This window comes from Bison bison, unplaced genomic scaffold (assembly GCF_000754665.1).
Source record: "Bison bison bison isolate TAMUID 2011002044 unplaced genomic scaffold, Bison_UMD1.0 scf7180017864327, whole genome shotgun sequence".
NCBI lineage: Eukaryota > Metazoa > Chordata > Mammalia > Artiodactyla > Bovidae > Bison > Bison bison.
This window is the reverse complement of record NW_011494899.1, coordinates 7,086,241-7,101,957: the sequence shown is the minus strand read 5'-3', so window position 1 is coordinate 7,101,957 and position 15,717 is coordinate 7,086,241. Positions and strand designations below refer to the sequence as shown.

The window sequence follows — 15,717 nt, the reverse complement described above, 5'->3', positions numbered from 1 at the left end:
TAAATGGGGACCTTGGTATATCTCTTTTATCCATCTCACACTGGCTCCCAAGTGACGTTTTCCTGCCTTACAATTTTTGCTGCAGTGCAGCTTGGAATCCAAATGCTAAAAACAAGTGTTTATTATTGCTGCTATCTTCTACTACTCTTTGTATGTTGCAGCCTGACACTCAGAGCACTTGCATAATCATTGTCTCCTTGATTTCTGGAAGTATTCTACATCTTCCTAGGCAGTCAGGGCTTATTGCTTAGACTCACACAGCCAGCTAGCTACTAAAAGAGTCAAGGCTAGAGGCTTGGCTAACTGGTGGTACTGCCTGTTTTTGTGCAGCCAGTTCGTGAGCTAATTTTACGTGTTTGGTTGGTTGGAAAAAAAAAAAAAAAGTCCAGCAGAATAATATTTTATAATATGTGAAAATTTTATGATCTTTAAATTTCTGTAAAATTTTGCTAAAGCCGAGCTGTACTCATTTGTTTATGTATTGTCTGTGGCTAGTTTCACCCTGCAAGGTGAAGTTTGAATAGTTGTAAGAGACCTTATGTCCTGCACACCTCACTGTTTACTGTTGGAACCTTTCCAAAAGTGTTCTAACTCCTGAATAAGATGGACTTTTATATGTGCGAGGCGTTGTTCTAAAATCTTACCTTGTACTTATGTCATTTACTTTTCACAAAACCCTCTGAGATAGTACTATTATTATTTTTGTTTTCAGTTGGAAAACAAAAGGAAGGAAGGTTTCACAAGGAAGCTTCACAAGGAAGCTGAGGCAGAGAGAGGGGACATAACTTGGAGTTCTAACAGCTTGTAAGTGGTGGAGCTAGAATTCAAAACAGTCTAATTCCAGATTAGTTTTCATTCTTAGCAATCCAAACTCATAGTATGTTTAAATAATACCGGTAAATAATTTACTACTAAATATTGATTCTAGGCAAACTGATCGTGTTACTGAAACTTTATTTCTTCACTTTATATTTTTTTCTTATAAGAGATGAAGGTGATATTTTGAAGACAATTTTATTGTTTACTTGGATTTGTATTTTTGTAGATACTTTATAGTCTTCTACCTGTATCTTTAAATTGCATCCCTGATTATGTCTGCAAATTATTGTTTTGTAAATGGCACATACCCATTTATTTTTTTTAATCATGCAAACCCAAGATAGCTAGTAAACATCCTGGATTCTGTTTATGTCATATAAAAAAAGGAAGAAAAAGATAACGGAGTAAATTGATTGAATGTGAATAGTAAAATACCCAAAATAAGATAATGGCATATGACTATGTTGGAGACTAGGGTACTTAAAATAAAGTGGGGAAAAAAAGTCGTAGTGATATAAAAGCGCACCACTTTTGGAGTTAGGCGTCTTGAATTTAGGTTTGTTTGGCCATTTGCTAGCTCAGCAGCATAGGGTGTCAGTTTCTTCAGGTGTAAAATGAGGATAACAGACCTTCCTCAGGACTCTTGTGAAGATTAAATGAGGTAATAAATATTAAGCTTTTGAAAAGTACCTGGCTCCAAGAAACCTTCTAAGTATTAGCTATTATTGTTTTGGTTGTCTATTGCCGTGTAACAAACCACTCTGAAGTTTAAGTGGTGTTAAACAACAGCCATTTTAAATGTTATGATTCTGAGGATCAACGATTTGGGCTGTACTCAGCTACATGGTTCTGCTGGTCTTGCCTAGGGTCACTTAGGGTGCTGTATGTCATCTGACAGGTTGATTGGGTCTAGATAATCTGTGATAGCCTCACTCACATGTCTGTTCATGGTGTTGGTTATCAGCTGGAGTGCCTATCAGCTTGGAGAAGGAAATGGCAACCCACTCCAATATTCTTGCCTGGAGAATCCCAGGGACGGAGGAACCTGATGGGCTGCCATCTGTGGAGTTGCACAGAGTCGGACACGACTGAAGCGATGCAGCAGCAGCAGCAGCCTATCAGCTGATTCTCCTCCACACAGCCTTTCCAGCAGGCTCATTTGCAGTTCTTCACATGGCATTCTGAGAATAGTGAGAGAGTAAGAGCTAAAACTGTAGGCTTGTGTCAGGAGGCCCCCAAGATTACCCCAGGTTGGATAATTTGCTAAGAGGACTCAAAGGACTCAGCATGTAGTTGTACTCATGCTATAATATATTACAGCAAAAAGATGCCAAGCAAAATCAGCAAAGGGAGAAGGTACATGGGGGTGAACTCCAGGAGAAATCAAGCACAAACTTCCAAAAGTCTTCTCTTTGGGGAGTCACATAGGATATAGTTAAGTCTCCCAGCAACAAGTTATGACAGCACATGAAATGTTGTCTGTCAGGGTAGCTCTTTAGAGATTCAGTGCCCAGGCTTTTTATTGGGGTTTGAACATGTATATGTCTTCTATGTTCCGAAATTCTAGACTAAAAAGAAAAGCCTATCAGCATAAGCTATATTGTTTGTACAAATAGTTTAAGTGCAATGAACCATTCTTACTGAAAATCTTCCTGAAATCTTAAGTTTCCAGATGCCAACCAAGGGCCAACCCTGTAAACATGCTTTTTAAAAGATAATAGTCGGGTCTGCCATATTAACTCTTTCTGCATGGGCCTTTGGGAACTAGATCTAGGCTTGGAATTCCTGTGATGTCATTCTTGTCACGTTCTATTGATCAAATCAAGTTACAAGGCTAACCCAGATTCAAAGGGGTGGAAAATAGACCACCCCTTTTGGGATAACACAGGGATGAGAGGAAATTGACTTTCTTTGTTTTGTCTTCTGCCGTAGATATCACCATCTATTTCAAAATAAATATTTAAAAAATACAGCTTGCTATGTTTGTGTCTATAATCATGTTTGCAGAATTTGCCTTTATCTGTTTTGTATTCTCAGATCGATGGTTGGATTTCATTGTTTTACAAAATTTGGTTTAAGAAAACTAAAGGAGAGGAAAGTATGATTGGGTGGAAATTGTATCACTCTGTTTTTCTAAATTTAATTAAAAGCAGTCGTAGTAAATATGAAATGACCTCTTGTTCACTGTTTTTCTCTTACTCTGCTTCCTTACACATGTTAAATGTTAATTTCCAATTAAAATATGGCTTTTTAACATTGCATTCTGTCCTACATTAAGAGCATGGCTGGGCTTAATCAGAAGTCTATCTTGGATATGATTAAAGAGTTCAGAAGGAACTGGCACACTCTTTGTAACTCTGAGAGAACTACTGTGTGTGGTGCAGACTCCATGCTCTTGGCATTGCAGCTTTCCATGGCAGAGAACAACAAACAGGTTAGTAGACTGTATTTAGGTTAACTTTTTTTTAAAAGTGAATTTTGGTTGCTGCCCATTTGAATAAGCTTAATTGCATTAATTTCTGAGCAATATGTGCCCTTCTATGATAATGTCATTATACTATATTCACAAATGCCTCTGTGTGTCTGTGTCAAAATATTGCCATTGGATTTGAAATGATTTGTTAATTTGTCAAAAGTGAAGCTTTTATATGTATAATTTAATGTGTGACGTGTACATTTGATGTTTAATTTATAATTTTAAGGTAGTTCAGTTCAGTTCAGTTGCTGAGTCGTGTCCGACTCTTTGTGACCCCATGATTCGCAGCATGCCAGGCCTCCCTGTCTATCACCAACTCCCTGAGTTCACTCAAACTCACGTCCATCGAGTCGGTGATGCCAATTTTAAGGTAAACATACAACTATTATGATTATTATGGTTAAAAATTATTTTTATAAGACTTCTGCAAAAAGTTCTAGAAGACACACATAAATAATGTTTATTTAAATGTAATCAAGTATTTTATGACTAATTTCAGACTCTGTGGTATAGATTAATTATTCCTAAGCCAGGCTGTGAAGCAGAATCACTTGGGAGGGCTTTTAAAAAGTACTGGCTCCTGTGCCCTAATCTTGGACACTGATTTTCCTGATCTTGACTGAGACCCTGGAAATTGTCTTATTTTTTAAGCAAATTTTTAATCTTTATAACCGGAAGTGATTTTTGCACAGTTGGCTTGGGTAAGAGTGTTTGGAATAAGTTCTACCTAAGGGTTGAGAGATGTTCAGATGAAAGAAGGATGAATCTAGGTTGGAGTGGTAAGGAAAGTCTTCTTGGACTTTATATAATATACTTAAAAGAGGGAAGTCTTCAGATGGGAAGAATTTGAAGAAGTGGTGAAGGAAGAAGATTATCAGTTCAGAGTAAGCATCCAGGGGATTTAAAATAATGATGGTTTGAAAATGGTCAGGAGACTTAGCATTATCTTGACTAGAGAAGAAAATTTTTGAAGGGTAAAATGTTTTCAATGGGTCTATTGGGCTAGATAGTGAAATGACATTCTGATGAATTATTTTAATTCTGTATGTCAGTAGTTCCCAGACTTTTAAATTTCATATGCTGCTACTGCTAAGTCACTACAGTCGTGTCGGACTCTGTGCGACCCCATAGACGGAAGCCCACCAGGATCCCCCATCCCTGGGATTCTCCAGGCAAGAACACTGGAGTGGGTTGGCATTTCCTTCTCCAATGCGTGAAAGTGAAAAGTGAAAGTGAAGTCGCTCAGTCATGTCTGACTCTTAGCGACCCCATGGACTACAGCCTACCAGGCTCCTCCATCCACAGGATTTTCCAGGCAAGAGATCTGGAGTGGGGTGCCGTTGCCTTCTCCAACTAACGTATGAGATGAGTGCAATTGTGCGGTAGTTTGAGCATTCTTTGGCATTGCCTTTCTTTGGGATTGGAATGAAAACTGACCTTTTCCAGTCCTGTGGCCACTGCTGAGTTTTCCAAATTTGCTGGCATATTGAGTGCAGCACTTTCACAGCAGCATCTTTCAGGATTTGAAACAGCTCAACTGGAATTCCATCACTTCCACTAGCTTTGTTCGTAGTGATGCTTTCTAAGGCCCACTTGACTTCACCTTCCAGGATGTCTGGCTCTAGGTGAGTGATCACACCATTGTGATTATCTTGGTCGTGAAGATCTTTTTTGTACAGCTATTCTGTGTATTCTTGCCACCTCTTCTTAATATCTTCTGCTTCTGTTAGTTCCATACCATTCCTGTCCTTTATCGAGCCCATCTTTGCATGAAATGTTCCCTTGGTATTTCTAATTTTCTTGAAGAGATTTCTAGTCTTTCCCATTCTATTGTTTTCCTCTGCTTCTTTGCATTGATCGCTGAGGAAGGCTTTCTCATCTCTCCTTACTATTCTCTGAAACTCTGTATTCAGATGCTTATATCTTTCCTTTTCTCCTTTGCTTTTCGCTTTTCTTCTTTTCACAGCTATTTGTAAGGCCTCCTCAGACAGCTATTTTGCTTTTTTGCTTTTTTCCATGGGGATGGTCTTGATCCCTGTCTCCTATACAATGTCACAAACCTCTGTCCATAGTTCATCAGGCACTCTATCTATCAGATCTTCATTACTACATTGCAAATAAAATTTTAGCCTTTCCTTTCTTTGGAATTGGTTCTATAGATTTAATTTGTCTGGCCGTTGCCCTATTAGGGCTGTTTTTCAACTTAACTAGCCTTAAGAACCCTATGAATATTCCTTTGAATAAAACAAAGATATTAATTTTATAACTTTGTGGAAAGCTGTCGCAGCACCTGCGGTTGACTGTCAGATTTGAAAATGATCCAATAGTGATATAACAAATAGGAAGAAAGAGTTTTAAAAATTATATACTATTTATCTACCACACTTCCCACAACAAACTGTTATTTTACATTGAATAATAAAAGAGAAAGGAAACTGACAGTTTTGATTGCTTACAGTTTATCATGTGTTATTTAATATGTACAATCTTACTTTATAACCGAGGAAGCTGACTCAGGGATTTCAATATCTTATTCAAGGTCATACATCCAATTAATGCTCTTAAGTAAACTTGCTATCTATTCTCTTTCAATAACAAGAATTCCAGTTAGTTAAAAAATAAAGTTTATTTAAAATTTTGAATAATTATATAAGTACAATAATTATACAAGTATATATTCGGGAAAATGTAAAAAGTACAAGTACTCTGATAAGCGTAACTTGCTTTTTCTCATTTTATTCTTGTGAAATACAATCCTTCTTATGTCCATCAGAGAACTAAAGGATTGAACGTTTTGAACTTCCTTCAAATATTCGCCAGCTGGCATGTTTTCTTAGCAAAACATTTTCTGATTTGACTGCAAACTCTCAATCAGTTGTTACTGGTTTGAATAATAGAATATGCTGTCATGATGGGCACCTGATCGTGAAAACTGATATTTGGAGTGCATTTTTATTTGGATTTAAAATGTTTTTACAATCCCAGTATAAACACTGTTAACGTAGTCAAAACCTTTTCTCACAAGATTAAGAACTTGTATGGTTTCCTTTCGTTATAGTCATTAGGATAGGACTTCCCAGGTGGTGCAGTGGTAAAGACTCCACCTGCCAGTGCAGGAGACACACGAGACTTGGGTTCAGTCCCTGGGTTGTGAAGATCCCCTGGAGTTGGAAATGGCAACCTTCTCCAGCATTCTTGCCTGGAGAATTCCATGGACAGAGGAGCCTGGCAGGCTTCAGTCCATGGGGTTGCAAAGAGTCAGACATGACTGAGGACAGCACAGAGTCATTAGGATGAAATCTGTACATTTATATTAGGCAAAATCTTAATTTATTTTTAATATGAAGGTTGTTATTCCAAAATAGTTGTTAGGAATTTTTGAGATATAACAGTTTAGTTTTGAAACTCTAAATAATTGAATTAATTTAACTAATTTAATTAAATTAGTTAGTTTAACTTAAATACCATTTGGAAATTCTTTGGTGTGTAAGTAACCTTTGTGGGATTGGGAAGTAAAGTATACAATTTTGATGCAATGCTGAGAAATTACAAATCTGTCTTACATCTGGGTTATGGTTCCAGTGTTTGAGAGTTAGTGATTTTTTTTTTGATTGTACATTGAACTAATTTCATGAAATATAATTAATTTTAATAATTTTTATATAATGGATCCTTACTTTAAAGACAATAAAGATAATTTTCTTAGTTGCTGCCATATGGATAAATAAAAAGTTACTTATTTTAAGGCAGTTTGGTCACCTTGTCTTAAATTTGGATATTAATTAGAAAATATGGCTACTTTTTATAAAAGATACAGAGATTTGAAAGAATCAGATATGTAGAAAATAACATATTATTTGGCTTCCTTTTATTTCTTTCTATTTATCTTCATTGGCTAAAGATGATGTTACAATTTAGTTCCAATGAATGGTATTTAATGTTCCAGTGAATGTTCCAATGAATGGTATTAGTTCCAATGAATGGTATTTAAATACCCAGCCATTTTTAAATGCTTTATTAATGGAAAGATATTGGTGTTAGCAAAAAATGCTAACATGTTAAACTTAGCTGTGGAAGAGGGCAGCAAAATGTATTTCTCAAAACCACATACAGATACTTAAAAATATTTGTTACTCATACTGCATTGGAAAACAGTAGTTAGATTTTTTTTTTTTTTTTTAACTAAATTAGGTCTAGCATGTTTTGGAGGGCATCATTGTTAATATCTGGGATACTTAAGTGGAACAGAATACAGTCAATTAAAAAAAAATCTTCAACATGTCCACTGAGATAATTTATCATGAAGATATTGAAGAAGAGGAAAAAAAGAACAATTTTGCCTAAATAGTAACATCTGACAACTTATAGAAAGAAACCTGACCTGTTGCTTTTTAGCATTTATTTGTGATAGTTATGTGTGGTGATAAGCAGGGAAGGTTCAAAATTCTTCACTGACCCTAAATTTTAGCAGATATTTTAGCTTCCTTGGAAATAGTAATAAAACATAATTTTTAAATATTTAAGTTTTATGATCATGCTTTAAGACTAACATTTGGGATAATGTGGTATGTAGGAATCCAGTGTGGCATTGAAGTTTTAAATAAGAGACTAAAAATACCTTAGCAAAAAGAACTAAAAGGAATTAATGTTTCCTTAATCAATAGCACTTAAATACAGCTCAGTACTCACCCATCCTCCCCCACTTTTGGTAGAGAAATTTAGTAAAGTTAAGGAAATAAGATGACTATATTTGTTAAGGCTTTCCTTTGTGGCTTTGATGTGAAACAATCTGCCTGCAATGCAGGAGACCTGGGTTTGATCCCTGGGTGGGGAAGATCCCCTGGAGAAGGGAATGGCAACCCACTCCAGTATTCCTGGCTGGGAAATTCCATGAACAGAGGAACCTAACGGGCTACAGACCATGGAGTTTCAAAGGACTGAACATGATTAAGCGACTAACGCTTTCACTTTCTTTCATATTTGTTAACTTTATCAAGTGCAAACTTTTTATAGTTGATAGTATTTATTTTATTATTATTATTTTTTACTTTACATCATCAAAATCTTTTTCTTTTATATCAGGTATTAATATTATTCTTTAGTTCAGTTTGGATATTCTTTTAAAATCTGGTGGAATTCAATGTAGAGTTTTTTATGACAAAATTCAATTTGTAACATTCAGAAAACAAAGATCATGGCATCTGGTCCCATCACTTCATGGAAAATAGATGGAGAAACAGTGGGAATGGTGGCAGACTTTATTTTTGGGCTCCAAAATCACTGCAGATGGTGACTGCAGCCATGAAATAAAAAGATGCTACTCCTTGGAAGAAAAGTTATGACCAACATAGACAGCATATTAAAAAGCAGAGACATTACTTTGCCAACAAAGGTCCATCTAGTCAAGGCTTTGGTTTTTCCAGTAGTCATGTATGGATGTGAGAGTTGGACTGTGAAGAAAGCTGAGTGCTGAAGAATTGATGCTTTTGAACTGTGGTGTTGGAGAAGACTCTTGAGAGTCCCTTGGACTGTAAGGAGATCCAACCAGTCCATCCTAAAGGAGATCAGTCCTAGGTGTTCATTGGAAGGACTGATGTTGAGGCTGAAACTCCAGTACCTTGGCCTCCTGATTCGAGGAACTGATTCATTTGAAAAGACCCTGATGCTGGGGATGATTGAAGGCAGGAGGAAAAGGGGACGACGGAGGATGAGATGGTTGGATGGCATCACCGACTCAATGGACATGAGTTTGAGTAAACTCAGGGAGTTGGTGATGGACAGGGAGGCCTGGCATGCTGCAGTCCTTGGGGTTGCAGAGTCAGATATGACTTTGCAACTGAATTGAACTGATCTTAGTTGTAGGTTAATGAGTAACTAGCATCCAACTTAATCATTTTATTTTTGGTAATTTTTAATTTTTATTCTCTTTCAGCATAGTGGAGAGTTTACAGTCTCTCTCAGTGATATCATATTGACCTGGAAATACTTTCTACATGAGAAATTAAACTTACCAGTTGAAAATATAAAAGTGATTGACCATTATGAGGACATCAGGAAGATTTATGATGATTTCTTAAAGAATAGTAACATGTTAGATCTGATTGATGTTTATAAAAAATGTAGTGATTTGACTTCGAATTGTGAAAATTATGCGAACATATCTCCTGTAAGTATTTTTTAAATAATTCTGTCTTAGTTGAATTAAAATTTGGCTAGATTTATTTTTATTTTAAGTGATGGTATTAGCATTTATAGTAACTTGATAATGCTTTTGCTTTTTGGATCATGTTAAGAATGGAAAATTTAGCTACCTGAAAGTTAGTCATTACTTGAGGGGAATATTTTGGTGGTAAATTTTGTTGAACTTGTGTTATTAATATTTTGTTAAATTATAAGAACAGCTACTTATTAGATTAAAACATTGTTAGTAAATCGATACCAAATGTGTGATTTCTTTTTGAATAATGTCAAGGATTGCTTTTGTATTTTACTTTCTTGATTTAGGGTGCATCTGTTCATTTGGCATATATAGTATAAATAATTGCTATGACTCTGGACTAATAGTTTTTTACTAGGGTGGAGTATGATTTAATGAGAATGTTCAGTATGATACTCTCTGCATGAGGTAATATTCTATTCATTTTTTGCAGACATATTCATTGCCTTATTTTTTTATAGAGTATAAATTTTAAAGTTAATGTAGTATCATCCTTCATAGCTTGGTGATATACTATTCTAGAATATATTTGAATATATCTAGTATGTTTTAACATATTGAAAAGATATTTATCTTAATATTTACCAGGTGCCACTAAAGTAGTAATTAAACAGTGGTAATAAAAAAAAAAAATTGTAGCCATAGTTAGAAGAAAATGTTTACTGGAATTTCTAACATATAAAATATTTTACAAATATTTCTTTTCAATAACTTGGCAGTAATGTTTGGCTTCTTAGAATAGAAACCTCCATAATAACAGTTGTTTAAGATAATGGAAGCTTGTTTCATTCTTTTGTAAAAGATGTCTAAAGGTAAGTAAGCATCTAGGACGTGTATGATTGGTTCATGGTTATCAGATACCTAGGAGTTTTCTGTCATTCTGCCCTCTCTCCCATCTTAGTTCTTCACTTCTACTCTCAAGATCACTTGTGGTTCAAGGTAATTGTTGGACCTCCAGATGTTGTATCAGCATTTCTTGCAGCAGGAAGTGGCAAGGGAGGACAGTCTCTTTTCCTTTTAAGTGGTGTACCTCTTTGGCTTGCATCTCACTAGCCAAAGCTTAGTCACATGGCCACACCAAGATGCTAGCCAGGATGGAGAATATAGTTTTTATTCTGTGTAGTAACATGCCAGAAACGAAAAGAAAGCTCAGATACTAAGGAAGAAGGGGAGAATGGGTACTGGCATATGGTTTGTTGTCCTTGCCTCATGGGGCCATCATGAGAATCCTTGCCCATTTTTAACCTTCTCAAAATACATTTACGTACATGCATACCTTGGCATACACACCCCCACCATACTAAGGATACTTGTGAATGAAGACAGTTTTTTTTATAATTCCCCTCTAGTTATATTTTATTTGCTTACTTTTAGAGATGATTTTTAACTATTTTTCACAAAGTTAATTTAGAGAGACTAATGAAACACAAGTTTTAGATTGTAGGAATAACAAACAAGAATTTCTGAAAAGCCAGTGAGAGTATTATCTGTCTGAGGTCTTTGTTTTCATTTTATCCTTTGCCTCTGAGTTCTCTAACAAGTTTCTTCATTTAAGTGAATTAACTAATAGTGTGAGATATATAAGGTTCTGCATTTGAAGATGTTCTGCCTCCAAATATCAGTATGTCTCCTCTGTAGAACATCAGGAAAGAAGTGGGAACTGCTGAGATAGTAATATGTGAAGTAGAACATTTTCTGCATTTAAATCTTAGAAGACTAACAACTTGGTTGATACTTACATTACGCAAAGGAAACTTTCAGTGAGGAAAAAATGAGCAGGAAAATATCCTTAGATTGATTTTTTTAAAAAATAATGCTAAATATCTTATTTTAAAGTATCTTTAAAGATACATATCATAAAGTTCTAAATATTTCTGAAAGATCCTGAAATTTCATGATCCTGAAAGGCGTTCTTTGTTTTTGATTTATTGTAGCCTAAATAAGGTAAGAATTATAAGGAGTTAAGATAAAGATAATGCAGGGAAGTTCTGGGAACATAATTTGAATGATGCCCCTCTCCCTTTTATTTCCTACTTTTATAATTCCTCTTCTGAGGGATATGGGTGCAGGGCCCCATGGGCATATAGGAGCATAAAGTGAAGTTGCTGAGTTGTGTCCGACTCTTTACAGCCCCATGGACTGTAGCCTACCAGGCTTCTCTGACCATGGGATTTTCCAGACAAGAGTACCGGAGTGAGTTGCCATTTCCTTCTCCAGGAGGATCTTTCTGACCCAGGGGTTGATCCCAGGTCTTCCGCACTGCAGGCAGACGCTTTACCCTCTGAGCTAGTAAGGAAGCCCCGTCTAGGAGCATAGAAGTCTTTATTCTAATTGAACTCTAGGGAGAACTGGAACAGCGATTGCTTTCATAAGCTGAGCAATTATCTGGAGGACGATATCAGAGACCTAGGCTGAGGAGCAAATATGGTGAATCTTGAGAAGAGCTTGTTGGTAGTGGTGGTGGTGGTGGTGGTGGTTTAGGCACTAAGTCATGTCCGACTCTTACGATGCCATGGACTGTAGCCCTCCAGGCTCCTCTGTCCATGGGATTTCCCAGGTAAGAATGCTGGAGTGGGTTGCCATTTCCTTCTCCAGGGGATCTTCCCAACCCAGGAATTGAACCCCAGTCTCTTGCATTGCAGGCACACTTCTTCACTGCAGGCAGACTCCTGCACTATAGGCGGATTCTTTGCCAACTGAGCTATGAGAAAAGTCCTGAGAAGAGCTTAGCAGTCCTTAGAGATCTCGGGAAGATCAATACATGCCTTCTATGAGTGTGCCAGGGTTCCCAGACTCTCAGGAAGCCATTAAGTAGCCCAACAGATGGTTTTACTGTTGGTGAGGCTTGAGAGACCACAAGAAGACTTTCTCAGCTTAAGCAGGTGACTGGCAGCCTGTTTATTTCTCTACAGTCAGCTGAGCCTCAAAGAACTAGTGAAAAAAAGCTCTTTGGGATTCAGTTGACTGTTTAGGTATATTAAATGATGACAGTTCTATGAATAATGGAAGTTGAAATGATCTCTACTCCTTATGGGGGCTTCCCAGGTGATGCTGGTGATAAAGAACCTGCCTGCCAATGCAGGAGATGCAGATTCGATCCCTGGGTCAGGAAGATCCCTGGAGGAGGGCATGGTAACCCACTCCAGTATTCTTGCCAGGAGAATCCCATGGACAGAGGAGCCTGGCAGGCTACAGTCTATGGGGTTGCACAGAGTCAGACACAACTGAAGTGACTTAGCACACATGTACTACTCCTTATGGAGCAGCGGTGGAATTCTCAGCTGATTGTAGTAATATTGTGTAATTCTTACAGAGTCGCCTATTGGATTTTCTGTCTGGCAGAGAATACGCAGTAGATGATGAGACTGATTTTTCTGAACCAGTATCACCAATGAGTAAACACAACCAGGAAAATGAAAAGGTGAGTAAATGAAAGCTGGATATGATCCTCTTCAAATCACTATGAATTTGATTGTGTATTACAGTTATTTTTTTTACTTTTTACAAGTTTTTAATTTGTTGAGTAAAAATATTTGCAAAGAATAGTACATTAGAGACTGGCAAGAGCATGATATCAATAATAATCAGTTTATTGTTTTGTACCATGGTAACAGGCACTGTGCAAAATAGGTATCTCTCTAAGTATCAGAAAAGTAGTTAAAGATACAGGTTGCCAGAGTTCTTTGAATTTTTGTATTTGGTATACTTCCCAGTTAGCATTTTAAATGGTTGATTCTTAGGAGGATATGTACAATTGAAAAATCTGTTCTCTACTCTTTGCAGCAGAACAACTGATGTATCATGAGTTCTGATAACAGGATTTGTTGTGCAAACAAACCATAGAAAAGTAATACAGGCTTGGTCTAATGTAATTTGCCTTCAGTTGAACAGTATACTAGATTCCTAATTACAGTAGTAATCTCTGGCTCCCCCCCTCTCCCCCCGGCTTTTTTTTCTTTAAACTGCTCCTTGAAGCTTTTGAAATCTTAGTTCTCAGACCAGGGATTGAACCCTGGCCCTCAGCAGTGAAAGTACGGAGTCTTAACCACTGGACTATCAGGATATTTTCCAGATTGCAGTTTTAAAAATATATTTTATCACTGTGGGATTCCCTGGTAGCTCAGATAGTAAAAAATTTTGGTAATGTGGGAGACCTGGGTTCGATCCCTGGTTTGGGAAGTTACTCTGAAGAAGGGAATGGCAACCCACTCCAGTATTCTTGCCTGGAGAATCCTATGGACAGAGGAGCCTGGTGGGCTACAGTCCATGTGGTCTCTAAGAGTCAGACATGACTGAGTGACTAACCCTCAGGTAAATACCTGTATGCTTACTTTTTAAACTGAATAATGTACTTTGTGTTCTTCCCAGGTGGCTCAGTGGTAACGAATCCGCCTGCCAAGCAGGAGATGTGAGTTTGATCCCTGGATGGGGAGTATCCCCTGGAGGAGGAAATGGCAACCCACTCCAGTATTCTTGCCTGGAGAATTCCATGGACAGAGGAGCCTGGTGGATTCCAGTCCATGGGGTCTCAAAGAGTCTGACACAACTAAGCTACCAATAAGCCTGGTGGGCTACAGTCCACGGGGTCGCAAAGAGTCGGACACGACTGAGTGACTTCACTTCACTTTAGGTACATCCTTCGCAGTCCAGTGGTTAGATTTCTGCTTCCACTGCAGGGGGCGTGAGAGTCAATCCCTGGTCTCACAGGTGAGCTAGGATCTCACATGCCAAGTGGCAAAGCATTGTTCCCTCCCCACCCCTACCCCCTAAAAAAGAAAAGATTTAAATGTCACTTCAAGATGACAGTTGAAGAGAGTCAAAAGGCTGAGTATCACTAACATACTTGCTTTATTTTTTATTCTCTTTTTAAATTGAAAATGTGGTATGTTAAAATGGTTTTTTAAAAGATGAACACTGAAAACTTGATCTCCTTCCCACCCTAGGTGTCCAGTCACCTTCCACAAAGACGGTCCCTTAATAGTATTTTATGGATCTTTCCAGAAATGCCATTTACTCTTTTAAGAAAAAATTTAAAAATGAGGGCATAACAAACTCAAGTTGTCCTGAATTTGTGAGGTCTTTCCAATATAAAGATGTAGTTTTTCTTTTGCTGTCAAAAAAGATCTAGTGATAGTCTGACACTGTAAATGTCCCGTTTCCCAATTACGTTTCACCACATGGTTTTGAGCGTGCATTGATAATCCTGGTATGAATCAGTTATTATTTTAGAATTTGCAGAATGGTTAGTTTCCAAGTCTGTCATGTCTTTGCACTAATTTGCTGTCATTTCTCAGTGAAGAACAGCTTTATCTCATTAACTGGGATGAAGTGCAGTTCCCTAAAAATGGCAGGATCACTATTTAATTCTTTCCCTTTAATTACCAGTTTAGGAGTTAGTGTAATAGTTACTTATAGGAAGCAAATAGATTTTTTAAATATTTTCTTTCTCTTTTTATGTGTGTTTATATTACTATGTACTTAGAAATGTTTATTTATTCAGAATTTTAAAATCAATTAGTCATTAATCTTTGGTGCTGAGGGAGGAGCCAAGATGGCGGAGGAGTAGGACGGGGAGAACACTTTCTCCCCCACGGATTCATCAAAAGAGCATTTAAACGTCGAGTAAATTCCACAAAACAACTTCTGAATGCTGGCAGAGGACATCAGGCACCCAGAAAAGTAATCCAACTCTTCGAAAGGAGCGCGACTGAACAGAGAGAAGAAATACAGCTCCACCCACCAGAACACCGACACAAGCTTCCCTAACCAGGAAACTTTGACAAGCCACCTGTACAAACCCACACACAGCGAGGAAAAGCCACAATAAAGAGAACTCCACAAACTGCCAGAATACAGAAAGGACACCCCAAACTCAGCAATTTAAACCAGATGAAGAGACAGAGGAATAGCCAGCAGATAAAGGAACAGGATAAATGCCCACCAAACCAAACAAAAGAGGAAGAGATAGGGAATCTACCTGATAAAGAATTCCGAATGATAGTGAAATTGATCCAAAATCTTGAAATTAAAATGGAATCACAGATAAACAGCTTGGAGACAAGGATTGAGAAGATGCAAGAAAGGTTTAACAAGGACCTAGAAGAAATAAAAAAGAGTCAATATATAATGAATAATGCAGTAAATGAAATTAAAAACACTCTGGAGGCAACAAATAGTAGAATAACAGAGGCAGAAGATCTGATTA

General features: G+C 37.2%; 1 protein-coding gene across 1 annotated transcript in view; it reads left to right on the top strand.

Annotated features, from left to right (window-relative positions):
• Positions 1–15,717, top strand: part of PARPBP (PARP1 binding protein) — a 70,294-nt gene that overhangs the window by 597 nt on the left and 53,980 nt on the right. Inside the window, exons 2-4 of the mRNA XM_010853434.1 lie at positions 3,098–3,253; positions 9,228–9,461; positions 12,826–12,933. Of these exons, the coding sequence (XP_010851736.1) occupies positions 3,101–3,253; positions 9,228–9,461; positions 12,826–12,933 (495 nt within the window). The 5' untranslated portion in view covers positions 3,098–3,100. The remainder of the gene's footprint in view (positions 1–3,097; positions 3,254–9,227; positions 9,462–12,825; positions 12,934–15,717) is intronic.